Genomic DNA, 15,605 nt, shown 5'->3' with positions numbered 1-15,605 from the left:
ATCCACGGGAATTTTGAATTTCCATAATCTCCACATCAGAAAAACCGTTTTAAAAGGCAACCATTTCACCCAAATCTCCTTCAATATTTTATTAGATTGCTTTTTGTGATTTACGAAAATAATAAGTAGAAATTGCACCTGATAACCAATGTAATCTCATAAGTGGATGTGAGGACTATATTGAGAGGTAGAATTTTTTTTTTCCTCTAAACCCTCAATTCAAGAAAAAATAATTTAGAGTAGAGCGAAAAAGAAATAACAACAAGGACAACAATGCATGCACTCATTTGTTTAGATGTTTGTTACCTACTATATTGTATCATATTGATACTCTGCAGCTCGGTCCACTAAGCCTCCCGCTATGCGCAGGGTCCGGGGAAGGGCCCGACCACAAGTGTCTATTGTACGCAGTCTTACCTTGCATTTCTGCCAGAGGCTGTTTCCAAGGCTTAAACCCATGACCTCCGGGTCACATGACAACAACTTTACCAGTTATTCCAAGGCTCCCCTTCATCATATTGATACTCTAAACATAATATTTGTTTTAGTTGTTACTTAAATTTAAATATATCATATTTTTAAGGATGTGATTTAAGTTTGTGATATATTCTTTTTTAGTGACAGAGCCAGAATTTTAACTAAGGAAATTCAAAATCTGAAGAAGTAGACACACAAATTAATCGAAAGGGTGTTTGATATCTACTATATACATAAAAGATATTTTAACCATGTATAAATAGTATAATTTTCTGCCGAATGCGGTTCGGATGAACCCCCTAATCACAATGTGGCTTCACTACTGTTCCTCCCGTTTCATATTAGTTGACCTCTGTTAATCTGACACATCCTTTAAAATGCTTTAATTAAAAGTGTATTTTATCAAACCAATCTTATTAATGATATTTTAGTACTCTAAATTTGACAACTATTACTATTTTATATAGTTATTTAATATAAAAATGGTATGAGAAATGAGTAATAAAATTCTCTTGTTTTGTGATGCGTAAATAAAATAAAATATTTATATTTGATATAGACATCAAGTAAAATGAAAACCCGGAGAGTAATTACTGGATGTTTTTGTCTAATAACAACTCTATAGAAGTTATTTTGTGAATTGGCTAAATTTACAAATTATGATAAAATAGTGGCTATGTCTTAAACAGGGTCCAAAAAAGTGGCTAATATATGCATCATCTTCTTCCTTAAGTTCCTGCTAAAACCCTAGGCGCCATATTTCTCTGCAACATCAAACTCCACAATTTTTTCTCTCTGAATCGCGAAAAGTTTGATTTTTGGTAATTCCTTTTAAATTTGTTTAATAATTCTGTTTCTATTGATTTGATTTCTTCTCATAAATAATGGGTTGTTTGGTTGTGGTTGTAGATAAATCAGTTTAAGAATGATATCAGCTATTTCATGGGTTCCCAAAGGAGTTGCAAAGTCTGTACCAGCTGAGGCTGAACCACCTTCAAAGGAGGAAATTGAACAGATTTTGAAAAGTGGTCTTCTTGATAAACGGTAATTATTTCCCTTGTTCATTATGTTTTTCCCAAATCTCCGGAAGTGAAGTGAATGTAGGCAGACCTTACCATTATCTTTGTCGAGGTGGAGATGCTGTTTTCCAGTAATGCATAATCCTTATAACCAATTAAATCAGTTTTACTGAAATTGCTAGGCTAACTACCAACCCGTTTTATTGTTTCATAATGTATTATGTTGTGTTGCAGTATTATACTGTATTGTTTCAATGAATACAATGTTTGTATAGATTGTATTGTTCTCCTTGGTTAAATAACGATTTGGAGGATAAACCTACAAGAAAAGTAGGATACGGGATTAGATCTAACAACAACAACAACGGAAACAACAGACAGTAATAAAACAACATATAGTAGGGGTAAAGGATAAAATAAAATTATTAAATAATGAGTACAAACTAAATGAGAAGAAAAAAATTAAGCTAACGATGCAATCACACCAAATTGGTCATTACATAAAATGAAACTTTTCATTGTTTCCTAACGATAGATTTAATGATACCATATAATAAAATTTAAGTAACTATCATAACAAATATTGTATTTAAACTAACATTACAATACAATACAATACAATGGGTAACAATAATCCAAACGAGGTGTAAAAGTAATTAACATTTTTCTTGGAATAAAACTTGATACTTATGTTCTGTATAATCTTTACTTTGCCCTTCTTGAAAGTCTGTTTCTTTATTTCCCTTCCAGTGAAGATAGTGATGATGAGGAAGCTGAAGAAGATATGAATGTTGATGAATCCAAGGAAAATGAGGATGATGAAATTGCTCATGCATTAGCTGCTGCTGATGCACTTGGAAAGGCTACACAAGTTTCTTCTGTAGGAACTGATGACATAACAGATGGTTTAAAGGAATTGGACATGGACAACTATGACGATGAGGAGGATGGTAACTTAAGTCCATTGGCTAATATGTTGATTTGGGTTGAACATAGTTTTTTTTTCTTCATTTTTTATATCTAATGTACTGGCAGTATTTTTCATGTTCTGCTCTTTTTGATAAGATATATATTTTTCATATTAATTTTTCCCAAGCCTAGGTTATATCAATTTTTATTAACTGTTCCTATGTTTTTTCTCTCTTTGCATGTGTTTGACATTGTCAGGAATTGAGCTTTTTGGTTCAGGACTCAAAGACTTGTACTATGCAAATAATGACATGGACCCATATCTCAAGGATAAGGTTGCAGTACGATTAGTTTGTTGTTCCATCATGTTGTAACCGTTCAAGTATAACTGACTGGGAGAATTCTTCTTTCAGGATAATGACTCTGAAGAGGATGATGACATGATAATAAGACCTGATGATTCTGTTATAGTTTGTGCAAGCAATGATGATGATGTCAGTCATCTAGAGGCAAGTAAAACTTACCTCACGACTTGATAGAACTTCCATCTATTTGGTCCATTTAATTTCATTTACCCACCCTTTTAATTTGTGACTCTGATCCGTGCCAACAGATAATGATTTTGGAAGATCTATCAGATGGTGAAACAAACATGTATGTTCATCATGCTCTTATTATACCTGCCTTTCCTCTCTGCACAGCATGGCTCGATTGCCCTATTAAAGGCGGGGAGAGAGGTATGGTTCTGCTTGAAGTTGAGCTTTATGGCGCTGAAGTATTTTCTCTTACTGGTTTTGAACATATGTTACCTTTGGAAGCAACTTTTCATTTACTCATGTTAATAAATGAATTGTACGTTGATAGGTAACTTCATAGCCGTGGGTTCAATGGAACCGGCAATTGAAATTTGGGACATTGACTTAGTAAGTGACTCCACACTGATGTTTATGAACTCCTGAGTCACTACTGATCGTATCTCACTATCTTCTTTCTCCGTAGATAGATGAGGTGCAACCATCTGTTATTTTAGGTGGCATTGCTGATATAAAGAGAAAGGGGAAAAAGGTAATTTAAGCAATTTGACCTTTCTATTCTTTGATCCAATTTTCAATTGGAATGCTCTTGTATGCTTGGTCAGCTTGTGCAGCTGAAATTTGTTCTAGATGTTAAGGGAAGAAAATATGTCAATGATTTTCATTGGTCATTCTCCATGCCACTGTGAACCAGTTTCCGGGGGCTTTTATTTGGAATAAACTTGTAGGCTACTGCAAACTATAGAATAAATAAAACAATGAAAAAATAGTTGGCTATGGCACTTGGCAATTGGAGTTGGTCAGTGTGCTCGGGCTCATGTCTCTCCTAATGCCAGTTGTCCCTCTTACTTCGTGTATGTGCAGCATGCCAGATCTTCAAATAATAGGTTTGTACTTTGTTGCTTGGTATTCTGGAGTAGGAACTATTTGCATTAGTTGTCCGACAGGCTTTAATTTATGGCCATTTGAGCAACCTGAGGTGGTACCCTACAAGGGGCTTTAGGCTTATACAAACAAGTCGAGCAGCTACCTTAAAAGGCTTGGACTTCAGGTCAATCGGCATTTTCTTGTTTAACTTACTCTCCATGCCGCTACCTATTTACTGCAACATGCCATACATGGCAGGCATACTGTGACTATCAGTGTTTCTAATCCCAGCACCTCCTTTTGGTTAATAAGAGCACTGCAAGCACCAGCTGTTATGTGAACCTTACTCTTTAAGAAAATGAAAGAAGGGGAACGATTTGCCAGTTATTATCATTTACATGGTGGATGATCTTTACTGAGTATTTGATAGTTGTCCGAGAAAACTTACTTTTATGCTCCATTTACCTACTTTGCAAATTTTCTTGCAGAAATCTATCAAATACAAAAAGGATAGCCACACTGATGCAGTACTTGGTCTTTCTTGGAACAAGGAATATAGGTATGGAAATTTGATTGATGAGTGTTTGATGTTTGTCAGTGCCTCTCTGTGAGGCTTAGTCAAACTTCAGATCATCTTATTCAACATTCTATGCAGGAATATACTTGCTAGTGCTAGTGCTGATCATTCAGTCAGGGTTTGGGATGTGACTACCCAAGCCTGTAATCTCACTTTGAAGGACCATACTGACAAGGTAGAATTTAGAAAATTAGCAGTTCTATAAACATCTCATCGTGTTGTATCAGTTCCCCCCAGTAACCTAGATAAAGTTGAAATATCTTGTCTTTGCTAGAGTTTGGAATCTGACTGATGAAAGTTGAATTACCTATGGAACATTAGACTAGCTTGCTTTCAAATTATTGAAAGAAGCAGATTCATCGTCTTGCTATGTTTGACACAGGTTCAAGCAGTTGCATGGAATCCATTTGCTCCACAGATTCTTCTGAGCGGGTCATTCGATCATACTGTTTGCTTGGTGATAAAGCACTTCTCCTTTTTCCTTTTTTGCCCCCTTTATTCTTGGAAGTTAGGACTGTGGATTAGTTTCTTACTTTAAGATGCTAATTCAACTTCCAACATGTCTTGCAGAAGGATGGGAGGAAACCCTCTCACAGTGGATTTAAGTTTTCAGTTGGCGCTGATGTTGAAAGCTTGGCTTGGGATCCACATTCGGAGCATTCATTTGTGGTCAGTGCTCGCACCGTGTTTGTGACTAATTCAATCTATGTTAAGGCTTTATTTGCTTTGGTATGCTACATGAAAATGTAGTTCTTTTGATTCTGATATGGGAATCGTTAGTGGAGAAATTGTCAATAATTTCTTAGCATTAGTATGGGAACCAAGGATGGGATTGTGTTCGTTGGTAAGGTAGATACACTATGGGTTTGGGGTGGAATGACATTGAAATTAAGCTTGGCCAATAGTTTACTTTTCCCTCGTGCATATTAGTTTTATTTTTTTTGCTTGTTGAAATTTTTGACACTTATTAGTTAATGCAGAAAATTATAAGTATTTATCCGCCTCCGAGTCTCTATGGACTTAAATGAAAATAAACACTGGATAAATTCAAAATGCCGCATAATCATGTTTCCCCTTGGCTCAATCACTAAATTTCTGTACCTTATAACTGTATGACACCTAAACCTTGTTTTTGGATGGATGAGTAAATCCATTTTAAAGTCAGGTCAGGAGTCTCAGTGTTGGATGTATATTGGACATTAGGAAATGTCTAACCAAATCAGAGTTCCTTAAAACTTTCAGGTCAGCTTGGCAAACGGTACAGTTACTAGTTTTGATATCCGTGCTGCTAGTTCTGCTTCTACTTCCGAGACAAAGCCAAGTTTCACCATCCATGCTCATGATAAAGAAGCGTCCTCGTTGTGCTTTAATCCTCTAGTCCCAAATGTATGTGAAACCTTGTTTGTTTGTTTTTTTGCTTTACCCTTTAATTCATGTTTCCTTTTCAATATTTGCTTTCCTCACTTTGCTGGTGTATTGTGGGCAGCTTCTTGCAACTGGCTCCGTGGACAAGATGGTACTCTTTTTTTGTCTCTGCTGCTTATTACCTAGTTTTGATATATTCCGTGGGATTAGAGCTATTCCAGTGGTTATTAATTTGATAAATTTGCTGCAGGTTAAATTATGGGATTTGACCAACAATCAGCCTTCTTGTATCGCATCTAGGAATCCGAAAGCTGTATGTGATTTTCAAATGTTTTGTGGTTCTTACAAATTCAAGTTTGATGCTAATATTTCCTCGAACCTGTTATGAAAGCAAGGTTGTAGATGGTTGCTTAGACATTTTGGATTGACGAAATACTATCATGACGCCTCTTTTGTTTTATTTTATTATCAGGGAGCCGTCTTCTCTGTATCCTTCTCAGATGATTGCCCCTTTTTTCTCGCTATTGGTGGCTCTAAAGGAAAGTTGCAGGTGAGTTGGGTTCCTTTTGAAACTTCTGGTTAGTCCTGGTAAATCCCCCAGACGTCATATTTTTTTTTGGAAGGAGGTCCTCGGTAACACAATTTAAAGAGCTATTGGTTCTAAGCCATCTCTTACGATTAATCAACTACTTTAAGTGTTTTTCTTGTGTATTCTTGATAAACCAACGTTTATATATGCAGCTCTAGTTTCTGTGTTTTTGGGCTGAGAATTGTCTTTGCTTATCGTTTGCAGCTATGGGATATTTCGTCTGAAGATGCCGTGTTGAAGAAATATGGGAAGTACGTTGCACAAAAAAAGCTGTCGCCCAAATCATAATGCAAATGTAGTTTTCGAGATATCGGTTATGAGTTCTAATAGTGAAAATATTGCCCCCAATTATTTATCATATGAGCATGGTAAATTTTGCCGTTGCTGCCTGGACCAAGTGAAGGAGGAAAGTGAAGAGTTTGGTGGAATCAAGATAGCTGTGTGTATTTTTTTTGGACATAACCAACACGAGTTCATCGAACATGTATCGGAACGTAGATCAGGCACTACTTGTGTTGGTTGAAGGTAGCAGATTCCCGATGATGTAATAGTTGACGTCCAGCTGTTTGAACACCATCATTATCTAGAAAAAGAATATACATTGAGGATGTTGGTTGATTTTTTTATTTATCAAAGTCTTGGGTAAAATATGGAAGTAGGCCAATCTTGTTCTATTTTACATGGTTCCTTTTTGAGCCAAATATGGGGAAGCATTACATATGGTTAATTTTCATAGCATAGTTGTTTCTGAGAACCAGAAATATTTCAAGTTATCACACAAGTTGACTGGTAATATTATTTAATTCTGAATAGCTTATTACTTGTACTTAAATTATCATCAAATGTTTATCGAAATATTTAATAGCATGACAACATATTTATACAAATTTTCTACCCTGCGCACAGTAAAACAAGCATTCTTATTGAGATTTCCACTCATACGAAAGAAAATTGAATTATAGAGGGAATTAAATATGTGGTATTTACAGAAAAAATAATTAGTTATTGGAAAAAAAATAGGCACGTAGTGTTGAATCAAGATTAACAAGTACAAAAATAAAGCATTAGGTCAAATTGTATAAGTTAGGTAAGGGTCGGTTGGGATTTCCTTTCGGAGCTAAGTCGAAGATTTCGATAGTCTTGCGAGAGTTTGATAAACTATGATAGTCTCCGTGAACATTTTTTTCTTAATGTATTAAAGATGATCTCTCTAATCGGTGAAAAGTTGTGGGTGTCCATTTCTGACTTGGCTCCACATCCACCAAAAGTCTCTAGCCTTCATCACCGTCAATATTTGATATTCTTTCGATAGCTTCAAGCCTACAACAACAACAACAACCCAGTGAAATCCCACAACGTGGGGTCTGGGGAGGGTAAAGTGTATGCAGACCTTACTGCTACCAAGGTAGGACGGCTGTTTTCGAGAGACCCTCGGCTCAAAAGAAGCATAAAAAGAGGTCAGATAAGGCTAAGAAGTTCAAAGCGATATAAAAAAGCAAATAACGAATAACGCAAATAACGAAAGCGACACAGATACAGTAGAGTGGAGTAATCAAAGTACAGAAAGTAATAGAGAGATAATACCAGAAGTCAGAACACAAGAAAGACTTTAGCACCTTAATTTTCTTAATTAATGCTCTCTTAACTTGATGAGTTTTAACAATGATAACTGTGAAGTTTATTGAGAAGGTGACTTTATTTTTGAAAGACTTCCCTGCATAGTTTCTTTGAAGCCATAGAGGTGATGCCATTTAATAAAAAACCCATCTTTTTCATTAGGAGATACGAAAAATAGATGTCCAACAATAGTTGTCTAATTTATGTCTAATTTATGAAATCAATATATAATTTTAACTTAGTTCCTAATTTATCCTTATCATTAATTAGTAATCATTTCTCTATTATATTTTTCAAGACGTTGTATTTATTACTCCCTCCGTCCAACAATGCTTGTGCATTATTGACTTTGCACAATTCTTAAGAAACTATAAATAAAAGAGTAATTTTAACATATCATCCTTTGAATACAATGTCTTGAAAAGTGTTATAGAGAAATGACTACTAATTAATGATAAGGATAAATTATGAACTAAGTAGGGCTGTACAGGGCAAACCGATAAACCGCACCAAACCGACAAACCGAACCAAACCGGAAAAAAAACCCGACTAGTGGTTTGGTTTGACTTGGTTTGGTGTTTGAAAAAAAAAACCCGACCATTATAGGGTTGGTTTGATTTTAACTAAAAAAAGTCAAAACGAACCCAAACCAACCCGATTATAGATATACTACTTTTAAATTATGTTATACATAAAAATATTTATTAAAATGTAATTTATAAATATTTTTTAAAACTTTTTCATAATTTTTGTTTCTTTCTTACATTTAAATTTAGATTTGAGAAGCTCATTTAAATAATATACAAAAAAAGCTCATCTTATAAAGTTATATTATAAAGTTAAAACTTCAAACAGTGTTCTGCATCCATCTTATATGTTGATATTTTGTACTAAAACTCTTTTTAAGAAGTACTGCTTTGTGCTTTTTACTAGATACTATGAAAACCCGAGAAACCCAAAAAAAAACCAAAAAACCGAAAAACCCGAAAAACCCCGAAAAACCCGAGAAAAATTGATATCAAAAAACCCGACTTTTATTGGTTTGGTTTATAGATATAATAACCCGACACAAATGGTTTGGTTTGGTTTATAAAAAATCCGAACCAACCCGGTCCATGTACACCCCTAGAACTAAGTATAAATTATATCTTGATTTCATAAATTGAATAAGTATTATTGGACATCCCCTATGTTATTTATGGTATTTATGTTATTATCTAATAATAATATCTACTGTTTTTTGTGCTTTGATTATACTACTGTTTGGACCGTTTTCGTCATCTACTGATTTACTCTAATATTCCTGTCTGACCTTTTTCTATGTTTTTATTGAGCCGAGGATCTTTCGGAAACAGCCGTCCTACATTGGTAGGAGTCAGGTCTGCGTACACTCTATCCTCCCCAGACCCCACGATGTGGGATTTCACTGGGTTGTTGTTGTTGTTGTATTATTGGACATCCCAAAATTGTGTAATGGACAAGTAAAGATAGACAGAGGGAGTATACTCAAAGGGTGATATGTTAAAATTACTCATCTATTTATAGTTTCTTAAGAATTGTGCAAAGTCAATAGTAGATAAGTATTGTTGGACGGAGGGAGCAGTCCCAATTTTTTAATAATTATTTGTGAAAAAAGTAAAATCAAAGACTTTTTTTTAAAAAAATAATCTATTTTCTAAGTCACTATTGACTTGATCATATATATATTTCTGGAACATCATTAATAGTGGGGCAAATCGTCAATTTTTTTAGAAAAAATTATTGTCAACTTTTTTCAGATACGAATCTATTTCATTTATTGGTTAAAGATGAAGACTAATAAATGTGAAATTAATTGTGGAGATTGCTAGAACTTCAACTTTCATTAATTTCAATGAATTAAAGAAGTAGAAATTGTCACCCTTCAAAAAGTCTAAACTCTGACAAAACTCTTGGCTCTTTTAATGCTTAAATGGTAACCAAACTCACAAGAACAAGAAATGAGATTAATATTTTCTATTTTGACCATTGCCTATGAAAACTTTTAAAACTTCTATTTTGATCACAATGTCAAGTTTTTACACTATAACCTATTATTTCAAAGTTAATTACATATAATCATTTATAATATGTTGGTTAATAAATAAGAAAATAAGGTAAGTAACATAATATCATTACATTAATATAGTAAAAAATATCTTACAATGTCAAAGTAAACTATTTTCTAGAAATTAAGTCTAGATTTATGAAGTATTTAAGATTTAGCGCCACAAAATCAAACTTCAGATCTCGGATCTAAATTTTCAATAGTTTTTTTAATAAAAAAATAGATATATTTTAAAACGATGTAATCGTTGATAAGTTGGCCCCAAATAAAGTTCTTGAGAAATTAAACTAATAAATAGATTCTTATCTAGAAGTAGATCTAAGATTTAAATTTATGGATTTTAAAAAAGCTCTGTTAGGTTAATAATACAATAATAACTAGGTTCATGATAAAATATTTATAGATATTTAATAAAGTTCTTAATATATACAAAATTTGAACCGAAACTACTAAGTTCATGTGAACTCTTAGAGCCTGTTTGGACAGACTTATTTTAAGTTCTTTTAAACAGTTTTGTAGTGTTTGGATAAGTTTTAAAAAATGCTTATAAGCACTTAGCTTTAAACTAAAATAACAAAAATAAGCCAAAAATCATAACGAAAAAGCCAATCCAAACATATTCTTAGTCGAACTTCTAGATCTGCCTCTATTTATCTCTAGAAGATAAGATAGACATAGCCCCTTTTATGGTAAGTAGGTTTCATACTTCATACTCAAAGAAAAGGCACTTGAAAATATGGCACAAGTTTCTTTTATTATTTATTTTTGTATCTTACTCCAGCATCTCAAAATAAGTATCATTTTACTTGTTATGTAAATTAATTTGATTAATTTTTCGAAGTTAAATTTGAATTACATTAACTCAATATTTTATATTTAAAAACTCAAAAATTATATGAAAAATACAATAAATTGGTATTCATTCTTCTTTTATCTAAGTGATAAAAAATACGTTATTAAATACTGACTAAAGTTTAGTTAGTTTGAATATCGAGAGTCGACAGGGAGGGTGTACAATTTGTGGGCGGAAATAAATTTGGTTTTTTTGGACCATTTCAATTGAAAACAAGTGGCTAACTCAATTATTTCATATAATAGAAGTATGACATTTTCAGTTTTCACATTTAGTTTTTGATTTTGTACAAATTGCAGATGGAGAAAGACTTTGGCAAGTCAATTGTGGTTCATTTTCATTTTAAGGGTCATGTCAAATAAATTTTGGGATTTTCCTAGGGGACAAAAACAAACATTGGGCCCACTTATTTTTATTGATCATATAGTTTTACTTTTACTTTTTCCCTTCTCGATTTAATCATTCGATATTCAAAACTCACATATAAGGATCACTAAGGAAGTAGGGCACTCTGTATTAGAGAAGTCTCCATTTCCAAAATTCAAATAATAATAAATGTGAGACGGAATATGATTATGCTTGAAATTTTTAGATATTTAGTGAGAATAGAACCTAATATCTTTTATGTTATCGATTTTTTTGTTTTTCCATTTAGTTTTTGATATTTATTTTGTCGTCCGACTAGTTTAGAGTCACGTCGAGAAGACCTACATTGAAGAGTAAAACACTCCCTGCTAAAAACGATTGATCTCTGATTGTTTAATTTTCATGGTAATATGTGTTCTTATATACTCCGAATTATTGTGTGTTTTTCTTATATATAAAAAGTAGGATTATATAAGAATTTGTTTTTAGTTTATTTTTGACAATCCAAGCAAGATTAGGTTTGTTAGGTTACAAACCTAAATTTCTAGTCATCCTACGTAGATTAAGGTCCCACTTAATTACTTGGAAAAGAAATTCTATAAAAAAGGATCTTTAAAGTTGTCCTTATATTAAACAGAAAAGATGCTCTTGTAAATAATGTGTAAACATAATTTTATGATAATTTGTGATTGATACTTAATTTTTGATATATTTTATTTACGTCGAGAATCATCAAAAATAATATTTCTACATTTATTCTCAAGATAGATAAGGCTAAGACTGTATGCATACCACTCAATTCTTAAATTCCACATAAAATTACATTGGATTGTCGTAAGTCTCTACATATGAAATAATTTGTAAAAATGCTAGTTTTTCTAGAACAAACTAAATATGAACAATTTGAATGTAACATTTAGATGATTGAAGGGAATGCACATTTGTAAGTGATTAAGAAAAAATGAATCACATTAATAAAAATCCATATACTTAATTCCTTGTTCACATTTGTTATTATTTTAATTGTATTTATACTTATAGGTATTTATTATGAGAGTTGTAGTGGATAGTTGAGATTCTTTCATCCTTAATTAAAGATTTCGAATTTGAAATTTTGAAAATGAAAAAAAAAATCATATGAGAGAGTCGCCTCTAGACATAGATCCTCAAATGCGTGAATTCAAATTAAATCGGACCCCAATACAAATATCGAAATCGAGTGAGAAGCCAAGGAATAACTCTTAATTCTAAACTTTCACATTTAATTATTATTTATTTAACATTTTCTACATACATTAGGTATCATTGTTGTCTATATCCTAACTAAAAAAAATTGATGCTAGAATATTACTTTATCTATTTTATATTTTTTTTCCATTTTCCTAATTATTTTTTTATAAAAAGGAAAAGTAGACAACTTCTTTTTTTTTTGTCCAACTTTAATTTAATTAATGGAAAAAATTGACTTTCTACCACTTTTGTAGTTCTTTAGAGGATGAGACTAGTATGATGTGACAATTTTGGAATTATTAAATTTTTAGTAAGTTTCTATGAATTTCTTTTGTGTTCTAATGTAGATAAAGATGCTCTGGAAATGATCTCATACACTTGACATAAGTTTTTTTATACTCATTTGATTTTAGTTTATTAGCTTCCAATTTTCTTCAGTTGTTTTGTTTTTGTCTATTCTTCTTTAATTAATATCCTCCATAATCATAAATATTTATTTTTATTTCTCCCTCAATATTTAATATTTATATTGAAGCTCAATTAAATTTAAATTTATATATTGCACGATCTATTTCTAAAAATGATGCTTTTAATTATTCTCAAAAACTTAAACGTAAGACATCTGATTAAAGGTCTCAACTGCAATTTCACAAGTAGATATATTTTAACCTATGTCTTATACATTTAAGACATTTGTTATCTTATACATGCAAAGCTATTTCTGTTTCTTTTGCCCCATTTTAATGAATATTATTTGATTGAGTATGAAGTTTAAGTAGTTAAAAAGAAAAATTCTTATGCGTAAATATATAAAGTGAGTACCTTTAAATGAGTGATGGTGAAAAATTTCACACGTTTTTTTAATTTTTTATTCTTTTTATATTTAGTAAATCCCAATAAGTTATGTTATTAACGATAAAAGAAGAATGATATGATTAAATACCTTTCAAAAAGAAAATATATCCTCCTTTGAAATAAGGAATAAGTGTCAAAAACATATTTAAATTATCCCTTTTTTTAGTTTCATACTTAAATTATTACTTTTTAATTTGAGAAACACACATTTCTCTTTTATTCCACTCTCTGGTATGTGTGTTGCACTCTCTCTTTCATTTCAAAAAAAATTTAAATTTTTTTTATCCCGCCACACCTAACCCTCCGCTTCTAAATTTTTTTCTCGTTTTGTATTAGATACATACACATGAGTGAGAAAAATATTTTAAACTTTTTTAAAAAATAATTTCATTTTTAAAAAAATATTTTTGTTTTTTTTTTAAAAATATTTTCTTTTTTTAGAGATATAAATACTTTAGTTTTAACTTTTAACTAATATTAATAGTTTATTTCATTTTTATCAATATAGAATATTTTAGCCATGTGACAAAAAAAAAATCAAAAAATAGAGAGTAGAGAGAGTATATTACACACACCACTGAGGTGTGTCTTTCAAACTGAGAAGTGATAGTTTAGGTATGAAACTCACACTTCCAATAGTTTAGATATGAAACTCAAAAAAATAGAAATAATTTAAATGTGTTTTTGATACTTATCTCTTGAAATAAACCATATAAGAAAGTGTCTGATTTGATTGTAAAATAAGGGGAATATAGAAAATAGAAGAAAATAAATAAGTGTAGGATAAAATGATAAAGAAAAGATCTCAAGTTGTGGAAGCCATTAAAATCATGTCACAGTGAGATGGATACAATAATTTCACTTTTAATAAGAAATCTTGAGTTTAAATTTTGAAAAATAAAATATAAAAATTGATACGGAGCACTTTTTTTATAATGAGCTTTATGTAACATAAATTCGTAGTAATCGAGTTTCAAAATACTTTTTCTTTTAATGAATTTTATATGGTGCAAATTCAATGTAGTTGATATCCGGAAATGAGTATACAGATGTTGAGGAAGAAAATGACAGTTGAAAGCGAATTTATGTTTTAAGTTTTATGAATTTAAATTTTTACGATTCTTTGCTTTAAACTTTTTATATTTTCAAAATTATACCTTGCTATATATTATTTGTTACAATTTTAATAAACTAAAGTTATAAATTTTAAATCGAAAGTTTTGATTTGAGATAAACACGATAACATAAAGCTGCATTGGCCCTTCACATTAGTCATCACATGAAAAATATTGTTACATTTGATACAACAGAAATTATTGATTAGTGATGGTGACAAAATGACAATATTAACCTTGATTAAAGATTTAGACTAAGGAAATTTCCTATTGCTACAATCCAATTATGTCCCTCTCTTTGTCGTGAACATGGTCCCTCTTTCCTTCCTAATCCAGAGGTGTGATCGGATGGATGATATTTTTATATTTTTAATAAGAGATTTTGTGTTTGGTAGCTCAATACGTAATTAATGAATCTTTCCTTTTTAATAGGCGATATACACTATTTAGTTTCAGTTATCATAAGTTCGAATCTTAGAATGAAGAAACTATTGATATAAAACATTTTTTTTATTTATCAGTACAACAAAAGAGACATTTAGTGACGATAGATTATTGTTCTAGTAACGATATTTATTGTCGCAAAAATATTTGACGACAATTAATTAAGTTAATGTCATTGTATCCAGACTCGCTAAAATCTCCAACAATATTTATATAAAATGTTCGTTATAAATACTTATATTTATTACTGAGACTAAATATAATATAATATAATAATAATGAAATTATTTTCGCTAAATAATTACCGCTAAATGTTTTACTTCTGGTTGGGTATAGACTCTTTGTATAAATTCTAAATTGTAGGACAGAATAATTCATTCCTACCCAGACCCCACCCCACCCCAACCACATACAAAAAAGGAAGAGATAAGGATAATCACGTAATTTAATTTGAAAAATAATAATAAAAAAAAGAATAATTTATCTCACGAAACATCTTGTGTTTGTTACTTCAAGGGAATAATATATGGATATTATATATTCTGATATATATGAATGACTGATTTTACAAATCGAATTCATTAATATAAGTTATAAAAAAATAATTTTATGGTTGGTTTACGACTTTCTATTATTATTTAGTCAAGTTATTGGGTGTACACTATGCAATATGACTATAACTACACTATTCTTTGAAATAATA

The 15,605-nt window shown here is 31.2% G+C and overlaps 1 protein-coding gene across 1 annotated transcript; it reads left to right on the top strand.

Moving 5' to 3' along the window:
• The first annotated feature begins 1,170 nt into the window (after positions 1-1,170).
• Positions 1,171-7,148, top strand: LOC129871106 (uncharacterized). The gene is made up of 17 exons (XM_055945980.1): positions 1,171-1,298; positions 1,387-1,521; positions 2,247-2,446; positions 2,664-2,740; positions 2,819-2,914; positions 3,019-3,142; positions 3,270-3,328; positions 3,405-3,470; positions 4,294-4,364; positions 4,461-4,557; positions 4,765-4,839; positions 4,953-5,051; positions 5,625-5,768; positions 5,869-5,898; positions 5,998-6,060; positions 6,220-6,297; positions 6,541-7,148. The coding sequence occupies exons 2-17, from the start codon at positions 1,403-1,405 to the stop codon at positions 6,622-6,624; spliced, it is 1,482 nt and encodes a 493-aa protein (XP_055801955.1). The 5' UTR covers positions 1,171-1,298; positions 1,387-1,402; the 3' UTR covers positions 6,625-7,148.
• The last annotated feature ends 8,457 nt before the right edge of the window (positions 7,149-15,605 follow it).

The sequence above is a fragment of the Solanum dulcamara genome, chromosome 10 (assembly GCF_947179165.1).
Source record: "Solanum dulcamara chromosome 10, daSolDulc1.2, whole genome shotgun sequence".
NCBI classification, from domain to species: Eukaryota; Viridiplantae; Streptophyta; class Magnoliopsida; order Solanales; family Solanaceae; genus Solanum; species Solanum dulcamara.
Note: the sequence above shows the minus strand (reverse complement) of the source record. Positions and strands in the feature narration are given on the sequence as shown.

What these genes read in the sequence shown, in the direction of transcription:
- LOC129871106 (XM_055945980.1), top strand. Translation starts at nt 1,403, where the DNA reads ATGATATCAGCTATTTCATGGGTTCCCAAAGGAGTTGCAAAGTCTGTA. An exon ending in TCGATCATACTGTTTGCTTG is followed by an intron (nt 4,840 to 4,952) that starts GTGATAAAGCAC and finishes CATGTCTTGCAG; the next exon opens with AAGGATGGGAGGAAACCCTC. An exon ending in CTGGCTCCGTGGACAAGATG is followed by an intron (nt 5,899 to 5,997) that starts GTACTCTTTTTT and finishes AATTTGCTGCAG; the next exon opens with GTTAAATTATGGGATTTGAC.